Source organism: Tachypleus tridentatus, chromosome 12, assembly GCF_004210375.1.
Source record: "Tachypleus tridentatus isolate NWPU-2018 chromosome 12, ASM421037v1, whole genome shotgun sequence".
Classification (NCBI taxonomy): Eukaryota; Metazoa; Arthropoda; class Merostomata; order Xiphosura; family Limulidae; genus Tachypleus; species Tachypleus tridentatus.
The window spans coordinates 71294027-71306320 of NC_134836.1; the positions used below are offsets into that span (position 1 = coordinate 71294027).

General features: G+C 32.4%; 2 protein-coding genes across 6 annotated transcripts; one reads left to right on the plus strand and one right to left on the minus strand.

The window, feature by feature from the left end:
* The first annotated feature begins 668 nt into the window (after positions 1-668).
* On the plus strand, positions 669-7716 carry LOC143233560 (microtubule-associated tumor suppressor 1 homolog A-like). Its single transcript, XM_076469907.1, has 5 exons — positions 669-807; positions 2591-2710; positions 3167-3264; positions 5081-5198; positions 6489-7716. The coding sequence occupies exons 1-5, from the start codon at positions 691-693 to the stop codon at positions 6507-6509; spliced, it is 474 nt and encodes a 157-aa protein (XP_076326022.1). The 5' UTR covers positions 669-690; the 3' UTR covers positions 6510-7716.
* A 1666-nt stretch (positions 7717-9382) lies between these two features.
* LOC143233561 (uncharacterized) lies at positions 9383-11889 on the minus strand. 5 transcript variants are annotated; one of them, XM_076469913.1, is made up of 4 exons: positions 11671-11889; positions 11228-11305; positions 9787-9832; positions 9383-9613 (listed from the first exon to the last, which is right to left on the minus strand). In XM_076469913.1, exons 2-4 carry the CDS (start codon positions 11250-11252, stop codon positions 9451-9453), a joined length of 234 nt encoding a protein of 77 aa, XP_076326028.1. In that variant the 5' UTR covers positions 11253-11305; positions 11671-11889; the 3' UTR covers positions 9383-9450. The 5 variants fall into 5 exon arrangements, with proteins under 5 accessions (XP_076326028.1, XP_076326027.1, XP_076326025.1 ...); XM_076469912.1 differs by having other exon boundaries at positions 9787-9913; XM_076469910.1 differs by lacking the exon at positions 11671-11889 and having other exon boundaries at positions 11228-11663.
* Between the last annotated feature and the right edge of the window lie 405 nt (positions 11890-12294).

Sequence of the window (12294 nt, forward strand, 5' to 3'; positions counted from 1 at the left end):
TTGAAATCAGTCATATTTGTTGTCAGTAACCATTCCTTTAATTGAAATCATTCATATTTGTTGTCAGTAACTATTATTTCAGTTGACATCAGTCATATTTGTTGTCAGTAACCATTCTTTCATTTGAAATTAGTCATATTTCTTGTCAGTAACCATTCTTTCAGTTAACATTGGCCATATTTGTTGTCAGTAACCATTCCTTCATTTGAAATCAGCCATACTTGTCAGTAACCATTTCTTCAGTTAATGTTAGCCATATTTCTTGTAAGTAACTGTTCGTTTAGTTAGCACCAGTTACATCGTAACTCATTCTTTCCAGATCCAGAGAAAATCTGAAGTTAGGCCTGAATAATGATTAATTTCTGTTAGGTGTGTCAGCTAAAATACATACTTTTGAATGAAAATCTTAGTAGTACTGAGTTTTACATTTGTATAGCATAGAATCCTTACTATATCACTGGAGAGGAAAAGGTTTTGCTGTCTGTTACAGCTTGGTTAGATTTATGAAACATCAATTAAACATTAGCTATATTCAAATAATGTTAATGGTTAGGTACAAGGTTTAAAGCAAATGCAAAAAGACAAAAATTTATATCGAGATGGCTTTTGTCATGGCTGTGTTTGTTGAGTAGTTCTGCAATATCTTTGTGTTTTTTTTCAATAGAATTAGAGAAAGACTTTGCAAAGCAGATGCAACTGGCTTCAGAGAGCAATGAGAAAGCTGTAAAGATCTTAAAGCAGCAGCTACAAGACCTACAGAAGCAGATGGAAAGCAGTCTGCATGGAGACACCAACATGAAATTACAGGTATGACCCGCTACTGGTATCTGACTACTATAACAGGGCCCTCAGTGGTTCAGTGATAATTTTGCAGGCTTATAACACTAAAATTGGGTTTTATCACCTGTGATGGACAGATCGCAACTGGCTCATTGTGTAGAATAGGAAATATAGGTTGATACATGAGATAGGCACTTAGAAGAACATATTTAAACAACGACAGTATTAAACCAATAATAATAATGATAACATACAACTTTAGTTCATAAAATTAGAAAGTTCATTTTCAACACTTTATCTGGATGTGTTTTTTTTTTCAACTGATTACCAATTTTGTGGAAACAATACTAAAATTATTTCAACTTTCCTACTTTCAAGTAAGTATGTCAAAAATATTTCTATGGCTTAATTTTCTGTTTTCTTCAAATAAAAGATATTCCATATTATTAACTTTTCTATTTTAAACTTGTTTTTTTAAGAAAATCTTATAAGCAACATGGCATAAATAGAATATATAATTTTCGAAAATCAACTTGTATGTTCTGGTAAGTGTTTTTTTGTTGGTTTTTTTTAAGAATGACTTCCATTTCATTCTCCAGTATGTAGTATTTGTCTTTATAAACTAAAATTGTTTATAACCAAAACCAGGACTTTAGAAATAGGTAAACTTCATCACCATTGAGTCTTAACAAAAAAGCGTGATAGATGAGACTCATTGTCGTTTAACTTGGTCAAACACCAACCCGGCCCGACATGGCCAAACGTGTTAAGGCGTGCGACTCGTAATCTGAGGGTCGCGGGTTCGCATCTCGGTCGCGCCAAACATGCTCGCCTTTTCATCCGTAGGGGTGTTGTAAGGTGACAGTCAATCCCACTATTCGTTGGTAAAAGAGTAGCCCAAAAGTTGTCGGTGGGTGGTGATGACTAACTGCCTTCCCTCTAGTCTTACACTGCTAAATTAGGGACGGCTGGCACAGATAGCCCTCGAGTAGCTTTATGCGAAATTCAAAAAACAAGCACCAACCCAGTAATGATATTATTTTTTTCATTTGATCATTTTAATGCCCTCTAGTGGAGTAATTTTATGAAAGAGATACAATTCTAGAAATTTTCTGATGTGACAAGCTAATGTTTACTAAAAGATTCATTTTTTTCTGCACTAAATAATGGAATAATTTTAACACCTGTGCATATTAATAATTTTATAACCCTACCCAAAAAAAACAACAAACAAAAAACACTCAAATAAAGTAAATGGATTTATCTGAAGAAAACACTTAAATTTTTGGTATTGTATTTAATGTTTAATCTGGTTTGATATGTTAATATCATTAGTGAGTTGTAATGTGTTTAAAACAAAAAATAAAACACACTAATATGAAGTGTAATACACTAACTCATGGATGATTATATTATTACTTACATATAAATGTATGAGAAAAGAAGCAAGAATGTTTGTTTGATTTTTTATGAATATTTGCACTAAGCTACAAAAGGGCTAATTGGTCTAGTGATCCCCAACTCTGAACTGATAAACTTGAAGTATAGAAGACAGTCAATTACTAGGCTACTCTAATATAATATAAGCATATAATTATCAAACTTATAATGCACCAATGGCACAATAAAACGAGATCTTGCAGCAACTGACTGCAAACTGTAGACTTTTTTGGATTGACAATAACGAACCATTTAGCCACTCACTACTAACTCGTCCAAAATAAAAACACATCTGTGAGAGTAAAACTACATCATCAAATATACTAATTGTTATACGTGTTGAAATAAAAAGAATACACTTTCTTCGCAGAGGATTCTTGATGAGAAATGTTATCTTGAGAAAGAAGTAGAAAGCCTTCAAACTGTGCTGGAGTTCAAGGTTGCAGACATACATCGCCTTCGTAAAGAAAACCTGGAAATGCAGAAAGAGGTTATTTTTTTACTTTTTTATTGTATTTTTTTGCAGTATTTATTTAGGCTCTGAGTATCTAAAAAAAAGTATAGACAGCTATACTACAGTATTGGATTGTGTTAAGAAACAAAGTCTCACATTGTTAGGGTTAAATAGTGATCTAGACTTATTATAATAATATTATAAACAATGTAAACATAGTTAAACAAAATAGTTAACCATTACAATCAAATGGCTATGTAGATTCATTACCTATGTAAGTATAGTCAAATAAAAACAACATATTGTTAGGATTAGTGAACCGTATAGACTTGTTTCATTATTCGAGACTATATATCTGTTGTTAAAACTCACTATCATATTGTTAGGATCAAAGAGCCATCTTTTAGAATTGTTACATCATTATAGAATATGTAAAGAAATTTATTTGTTTATATTTCAAATTAAAGTTTATTTTTTTTATTAAATCACTAGTTAGATAAGTTACCATCTGCAAAACGAGAGATAGAGAAGCTGAAGGCAAGAAATGAAGATTTACGAGCTATGTTGGATGAAAAAGTTCGAACTGAGAGGTAATTGGAGTTCCAGCAACTAGACGACTGCTAAGTCCAAAGTGAACTAAATCATTTGAAGTTGTGATCAAATACGATTACCAGTTTACAGGTTAACTGTAAACGTATGACCAAACAGCAAACAACACAATCATAATTAAGGAGTGTCTTCTCATTCTCCTGATTTAATTCCAAGTTTATTTGCATTGATATCGTTATTGCTTGTACAGTTATTGTTAAAAACTAAATTAAAACAACAATGATTTATAAGAACCTTTTAAGATTTTAATTTGATATTACGTGTTATTGCTTTCTTCTTGACACAAAAAGCTGGTGCCAGCTGTTGTTATTCATTTAGTGTAACTGTGTAGTGAACTACATTTTCCTTCACCAAGTGAATTACTTTACAAACCATAAATATGTGTATTTGTTTCAATTATAAATCATTAAGAATATATCCAATTTCGATTAAGTTACTTTTTTGTACCTAATTGTTTAACATGATCAGGGGGGAAACAGTAATGTTAACTTCTGTAATATGATTTATTTTATACTTATTTCATCCAACATAATGTCATAATGAGACTTAACATATCCCATCAGAGTGTCATTAGAAGTGATTCAGTCCATTATGAGTTTAACTTTTGTTTTTTTAGAACAACGAGTGTTTCTAGTTAGCTAATTGTCTTAAGTAATCCATGAATTACTTTTAGTTTCAAACAAATAATTCTATAATTTTAATTTACTTTTTTCAGTATCTCTCTTAGACTATAGTTTAACCCTGTTCTGACTCCATTCAGTCTTCTATAATTTGACAATACTGAAAGTAAATTATAGAAATCTTAAAACTATAATATTTATTAAACATGGAATCACAAATTAATTCTAAAATAAAACAACAGCAACTTTTACTGTAGACAGGTTCTAAGATCAATTATTTCGACAGCTCAGCAGATAGTGACATTTTAATGATTACAACAGATAGTGACATTAAATGATTACAACAGATAGTGACATTTTAATGATTACAACAGATAGTGACATTTTAATGATTACTCTCGTGACTTCTATAAAATTACTGTTAACTATATTTATGCCTTAATCACTTAAGTTGTTCATGAGTAAACATAAGATCGTAAACTTGCCTTATTAGTTGTTAATAGTATAGACTCAAATTACTATATTTCATCTAATCTAGTCAAAGACTGTCTAATCTGATAAAAGAACTAATCATAATTTAATCGAGCATAACACAGTTCGAAACGTGTTTTGTAAAAGTGTGTATAGAAATAGGACACTTATTCCACCAATGAATTTGATTATAAACTTCTTACTATGAACCATGTAAACATGACAGCTCATTATTAGAATCAAACAACTATCTAGACTTGTTATGTTGTTACAGACTATTAAACATCACATCTTTAAGGATCAAATAATGTAATGCATGCATGTGGAGGTTATTTGTTTTTAATAAAACTATATCTACAGAAACATGAAACACAACCACCAATATAAAACAGGTTTTGCTCTGAAAGTGCACATTATACATTAAGATATGATATTTGTCCCATCACTGAAAATCCCTTAGTTTAAGCATAGGCTCAAAACTGGGTATTTTCGGCTGTCTAACAAGCCACAAATAGTTCTATACTAAAATAATTTGTACCTGGTTTATAATCCATCACTTGTTAGATGTTGTTTCTGACAATATATGTCATGAAAATAAGATTAACTTCTACAAAGAACAAACTAGATCTGTTTCGCTTTGTTCAAGAAACTCGTTAGATAGAAACTGTGGTCTGACTAAGTTTGATTTTCATATTTCAACTTGCAGACAGTTAAGAAGTGAAAGTCTACAACTAAAGGAAGTGTGTGAGAGAGAAGTTAAGTCAAACTCTCAATTATCGATGGAAAATGAAGAACTCCAGTGGAGACTGAAGCAAGCAATGGAGGTAAATCATTTGCTGTCAATAGTGTCTGATTTTATGTATTGTTTTTTTGTACTTACAATTGCTTTGCTGTCAACAATGTCTGCTTGTACGTATTGTTTTATTGTACTTACAATTGGAACAATGTCTGATTGTATATATTGTTTTCTATATAAAAATGAATGCAAGTGCTTTGTTATCAACAATGACTGATTGTATGTGTTGTTTTACTGAACTGCAATGGGGACAATTGCTTTGTTGTCAACAATATCTGATAGTATGTATTGTTTCACTGTACTACAATGGGGACAATTGCTTTGTTGTCAACAATATCTGATTGTATGTGTTGTTTCACTGAACTGCAATGGGGACAACTGCTTTGTTGTCAACAATATCTGATTGTATGTATTGTTTCACTGTACTACATGGGGACAATTGCTTTGTTGTCAACAATATCTGATTGTATGTGTTGTTTCACTGAACTGCAATGGGGACAACTGCTTTGTTGTCAACAATATCTGATTGTATGTATTGTTTCACTGTACTACAATGGGGACAATTGCTTTGTTGTCAACAATATCTGATTGTATGTGTTGTTTCACTGAACTGCAATGGGGACAACTGCTTTGTTGTCAACAATATCTGATTGTATGTATTGTTTCACTGTACTACAATGGGGACAACTGCTTTGTTGTCAACAATATCTGATTGTATGTATTGTTTCACTGTACTACAATGGGGACAATTGCTTTGTTGTCAACAATATCTGATTGTATGTGTTGTTTCACTGAACTACAATGGGGACAACTGCTTTGTCATAAAAAACGACTGATTGTATGTATTGTTTCACTGTACTACAATGGGGACAATTGCTTTGTTGTCAACAATGTCGGATTGTACATTTTTTTTATAAGATAAGTACATAAATGAAAGAATTTTAGCCTCAAAACAAATACCCAGTACTAGGACACGAATGTGGTGGGTCATTATGTAGAATGCTAGGGCGTTTATTGTTTTTTAAGCACTAGCAGAAGTAAAACACAAATTGTGTTTGAGGGGGAGGGAACATCTACTACCTAGTTTAACCTCATATGCGTAGTATAAAAAAGAAAAGGAACAGTTCCATATGGTCTAGTTCATAACATCCTGTATCTTTACATTCTTTCACTGTTTGCAGAGAAAGGGTGGTTATTGGGAGAAAAATTGAATGAACATTTAGAACATTCGAAACTTATAAGATTCATTTATGATGTTTAAGTATATAGAACATTATAAATATATGATCTTTATGAGAACTTTGAAATCTATATCTAGCGTCATCGGAATCCTGAATGAACTCGATACCAGTCAAACACAAGGTCCTCTGAAACAATTTCATTCAAACAAATCAACACAAGAAAGGAACAAAAACAATAATTCTTGTGTCATCGAAGCCCTTGATCAACAACCTACAAGAAAAGAACATACAGAGAATGATGATCAGACATCAAGATAACAGAGTAATCTCAATTTGAACGTGTCTCACCCAAGAAATGATGAACGTGAAGATGAAGAATCTCATCCAGTGACAGGTCATCACCATTATTCTGTAAGATCTGCAAGATCCAAAGAGCACGACACCTTCACTGAGCGTTTCTTTAGATAAAGGTTCCAGACTAGCGGGAGAGTAGCTAGTCATTTGGTAATGACTACTAACTCTTGGACTACTCTTTTAACAACACATAGAGAGATTGACCGTCACATTATAACGACCCCACGGCTGAAAGAGTGAGGATGTTGTGGTGTGACGTGGATTCAAACCCGTGACCATCGGATTACGAGTCGAGTGCCTTAATCACCTGGCGATTCCAAGCTAGGTAGATTCGAGGGAAGGCACCTAGTAAACCGCACCAACCCCCCGCCGACTCATAGTCTAATCGAATAATGAAATTATTCTTAGGTCTCCAAATGAGATCTAAAGAACTACCGAAATAAAAATGTATATTCACAGAAATACAATCACAAAATAAAAACATAAAATACAAGGGCAACTGGGTGCGTCGAACATGTAAGAATGCTGTTAAATAATAATGGTTCAACCAAAGAAAAGTGAAAACCACGTTAAGTTAAACAATACTGTGGCTGAAGGCTCAAATTAACTTACAACTTTAGGAAATGTAAGAAACTAAAAAAATTATGAAAAGTTCTTAATTCTACTAAATTCTTATTTTTTCTGTTATAAGGACAAACTTGACTTTATACTTGAGAACATATTGGCATTAAAAACAAGCTCAGATCTGCACATGAACGCACCTAGCACAAAAGATTCTTGTTCACTGGAAATTGATTCTAGCGCCTGGACGCGGTAGCCTATCATTGTTATTCCGTGATCGATTCGTTGATAGAGAATACAGCTTTCAATTTCTCTTTAAAACATGTTATCTTCCCTGCACGAAACTTGGCTACTTGCTAAGTACTGCACTTACAACTTGTGTGCACTCAACGAAACAAGGAAGATTGAAGAGCCTATTTGAGCAACTCTTTGTGTCCACGTAGTAAAATATTAAAACAATAACACAATTTTGAAAAACTCATCTCCGTTTAATACAAAGAACAGAAAACACATGGTACTTACCTGTACTTCACCCCGAAATGTGGAGCATGATAAATGTTTAGTATTTTTGATGATCGAAAGAAATTAAACGTAATTATAACCAAGCAATTCTGACAAGGAAAAACTAATTGCCAAAATAAATTTAAATCTAAATACTTCGCAGAGAAAAGTACTTCAGACAGTGAATAAAGTTAGAGTTGTTGATATTTTTGTAAAAATATCACGTGTATAAATGTATACCATGTTACTCTTTACTGAAGAGTATGGCCGTGTGGTTAAAGTATTCGACTCGTAATCTGAGGGTCGCGGGTTCTAATTTCCATCACACCAAGCATGCTCGCCCTTTCAGAAGTGGGGGCATTATAAAGTTGCGGTCGATCCTACTATTCGTTGGTAAAAGAGTAGCCCAATGGTTAAGGTAAGTATTTATTCGTCGTTTTGTTCTAAATTGTGAATAATTTGTGTAAATAAATATTTCAAAATTAGAACAAAAAACATAAGTTCTAAAATACAAATTATTTGAAAATTTATAAATTTTCTCTCAGTAAAGATAGCTATTTTTAAGTGTTAAATGTTACCATTTGAAATTACCTGTGATATTATAACACAGAAGTATATGTTACTTTTCGGCAGATGGCGTTTCATTTTTGTTCTGTATTTTCGATAACAAATTTTTCTTTATGCCATTTTTTGATTTCTGTAACTGAATAAGTGTTTATTATGATTTGCTTATTTGTGTTTTGCGAAATTAACTGTATCATGAAATTTTATTTGTGATTTCGTATATTTTCACCATAAGTAAAATTAAAAACATAATCTGTGACGTAGTTCACTGTGGATCTCATTTTCATCTATTTAAAACTCCTCAGTATTATTCACGCCTAAATGAATTTAGGTTATTATATAGTGAGCTACAAAAAGCGTTAAAACCGTTATGAATATCGTGCATGCATTACAATTATACTAGACATAATTGTGTATTTTTGGTATATTGTATATAGTTCTATCGATTGTAAAGCGGTTGCATTTTAAGTCTAATTTGCAAAACAATTACAAATTCATTCAGGAAGTGTGTGTACTTTTCTTACAGCACAGCTAAATTGGGTTATTTACTGAGCTCACCTAGAGTAATGTAACCCTTGAATCTAGCATTATAAAGCCATAGACTTACCGCTGTATTGGCGGGGGCTTCAGGAAATGATTCTATATCTTAAAGAAAACTGAAACCTAAATTTTCTCATGAACCGAATCACTGAGCTTAGGATATCTGTATTCTATTCGGTCAGTGAATCCTGGACTATAATACTAAGTAGAATAAGAAACATATCAAAAATTAAACATAAAACGTCATTTTATACTTGCAGCAGTTATTTACTAACAGACAAAATATGATTTATTCTGTGTTGAAAATAGTAACTCCTTTTGGAGATATGTATTTTATTTACAACCAGTGTTTTGAAATATTTCGGATCCTTGTGTCTTTATATTAAGCTAATCGTCTCAACAATAGCTTGATATCCCATAAAGCTTACCGTATAAAACATGACATTCTAGCAGTATGTGATTAATTTTCACTGGAGAAAAAGGTGCGAGAAAGCCATTGAATTTTCTTGAGGAACGTTTTATTAGTTTTTACAATAATTTAACAGAAGAAATAAATACACAATATCAACAACAACACTGTTAGATTCCAGAGTCCAAACAAGAGACCAGAAGTCCCTGAGGTTGAAGAGTCAGCGGAAGAGGAAGAATGAGATTACAGTCGAAGACCCACCAAAGGTCACTGGGATGGAAAGAAGAAAAGATGTACGCTGAGGAACGACTTGATTTGTCAAGCCATCCACATCTACACAAAACAAATAGACTAAAAAAAATCAGAAAAATCAACAGATCCTTTGTATTCAGTCAAATGTTTAAATACTTTTTAAACGAAACAAAAATAAAATTTTTAATTTGTTGGCAAAATGTGTGTTATCCGTTGTTTCCAAAGCTGAACATAAAAACTCATACATAACTAACCTCATCCCGTGCAGTGGATCGATTCCTTTAGTGGTAGATAGGGTCGCTGTATCCGGTGTATGAAGGTGTAGCAGTTCAGATGATGTTGAATAATCCAGCAGTAAAAATAGTAAGGATTGTAAGTTTTCTATAAATTGCACATACGAATATATGTTACTTTCTTATTTTACATCTTTTTATACCTAGTAACTGATCTTCTCTTGTTTTCGTATTTAAGGCTGAGTTTGTTTTTATTCTTTTGGCTCGGCTTGTTTTTCCGTTTAGGTTTAGTTTTTTTTTTCTAATTTAGCCTCAGTTTAATTCTGAAATTCTTTTTCTAAAGCAACTAGAGAAATATTCCATTGCCAGGTAGTTACGAGCACTGCGTGTTATTTAGTGTGCACTGAAATATTTAATTCACAACGACTTTTAAAAATCGTGTTTTCTCCTGTAATATACAGTGGAGAAAATAACGGAAAGTTAAATCTTTTTTAGGTCATTTACTGTCACCGATAGGAATATAAGATTTTTCACAGTGTGAGATTTGTGCGAAAAAGAAAACTCGTTCTTCAAAACGGTTTTTAACAGCAGGTTTTTATTTGTTTATACACTTAGTAACTGAATCAACTCATTAAACTAATCACAGAAATTTGGAATTTTGTGAAAGGATACAGGTTTTCTCTTTATCAATTATGTTATACCTTGAGGTACGTTTCATTTATTTTGATACTTCCCTTTCAAAATATTTATTTGGCAAAGTTTATTGTAAAACTGGTGTCACTATTTATTCTAATGTCAGTTATAAAAACACAGACTCTTTTGGGAATACTACGCTAGTAAATATGTCAGTATATGATTTTGAGGTGTCTTACAAACAAGAAAAATTATATCAGGATACCTACGAAATACTAAACTGTATCATAAAGATGTTCCGATAAATTATATTGTACTGCGACTTCATATCGCATTGATTGTCACATTAGTTGCCAGTTTGCATATTCAAAACTGTTTTGGTATGGAGACACAGAACAAATGATTCTTTCTATTTCTTTTGCTACTGCTTTGGTGTGTGAAGTGTGTGTGTTTTCTTAAAGCAAAGCCACACTGGGCTATCTGCTGTATCTATTGAGGAAACAAACTCTTCATTTTAGTGTTGTAAAGACGAAGACTTACTGCTGTTCAAGCTAGGGGCACTGTCTTAGTTAATGGATGCTTTACCATCAAAATTAATCAACATGCCTCTGAAACATCACGTGATGTGTTTTTCCCAGAAAGGTCGAGAACTTTACATTTTTTGTGTCATTTTAATGTAATTGTTTGTCACATATGTAAAATTTATACATACAACAGATTATAAGAAACACTAATATCTTTCAATGTTACCTTAACTGTACCATGTGAATAATACATACATAGTAAACTTATATCTCTCTAGAGTGATCACTCTTAATCAGATACGTACTTGTACGATGGTCGACTCCTGTCATACGAGCTTGGATACCTCCTGTGCGTTGACTATTTCTCACAGAACACGGTAAACCTACATTACAAAGAACATAGTTCAGTTCAGCCAGACAGATCATCATTTCTCGTCAGAATGGATAAGTTGATTTTCACGTTTTATGGACTGACGACCAGAATAACAAACGTGGTGTAATTGTAAGACACGTACTGTTGACTATCACATAACATTTAGGAGATCCTGTCGATTACAATTCACTTCCAGGCTACGTTAACGAGTCTGGCTTAGTTTATCACAGTACTGAGATATCTACACAGAGTTAATCAACTAAAAAGTTTATCGATATTCAGGAACTTACTTTCCTTAAACTGATCTTTATTCAATTCGATCGTTCTAACTGGTATTGACATACAATTCAGTTAACAAATGGATATTACACTTACCTCTCCCACTACCGCCATGCTTGTTTTTATATTTCTCTTCCTTGACTTCAGCGCCAAGTAGTGACTGACCGATTTATGGTTTTGGTTTCTCTTGTTTGACATAAAGGGTGAATTTGCTTACCAAAAAATCACAACCAACTGTGCAAAGTATCAACTAAATCGTTCTTGAAATTCGTTATTATTAATTTTTCTTCAGTTAATCAATGTAGAAATACTGCATTTGAGACTACAAGTGACTTTTATTGCATCATAAATGCAAAAATAATAGTTTAGCAGGACATCTAGCAACAATCGGAGCTCCAATAACAATTTTATACAGAAAACGTACATAACAGATCACATTGTTGTTGTATTAATATCTCCAAAAATGATAAAATTTGAAAATTTTACTTTATGTGCTGAGGGTTTTCATCAGTAAAGATGTTTTCTGACTGATTTTATACAAAAACATGTGATTTAAATCAGTAATATCGCTCAATTTCATTTCCTTTTTTTCAAAAACAAACAAACCTACTGAAACATAGTAAGGTAAAATAACATTTTATACAGCTGACACTCCAAAGAAATTTACTAAAACTTTTCTAATGGCCAGCTGTACATATGTGCAACTCTATAGCTACCATC

What these genes read in the sequence shown, in the direction of transcription:
- LOC143233560 (XM_076469907.1), top strand. Translation starts at nt 691, where the DNA reads ATGCAACTGGCTTCAGAGAGCAATGAGAAAGCTGTAAAGATCTTAAAG. An exon ending in GAAAAAGTTCGAACTGAGAG is followed by an intron (nt 3,265 to 5,080) that starts GTAATTGGAGTT and finishes TTCAACTTGCAG; the next exon opens with ACAGTTAAGAAGTGAAAGTC. An exon ending in GACTGAAGCAAGCAATGGAG is followed by an intron (nt 5,199 to 6,488) that starts GTAAATCATTTG and finishes ATCTATATCTAG; the next exon opens with CGTCATCGGAATCCTGAATG.
- LOC143233561 (XM_076469908.1), bottom strand. Translation starts at nt 11,351, where the DNA reads ATGATGATCTGTCTGGCTGAACTGAACTATGTTCTTTGTAATGTAGGT. An exon ending in AGGAGTCGACCATCGTACAA is followed by an intron (nt 9,914 to 11,227) that starts GTACGTATCTGA and finishes TGCAATTTATAG; the next exon opens with AAAACTTACAATCCTTACTA. An exon ending in GATCCACTGCACGGGATGAG is followed by an intron (nt 9,614 to 9,786) that starts GTTAGTTATGTA and finishes TGTTTTGTGTAG; the next exon opens with ATGTGGATGGCTTGACAAAT.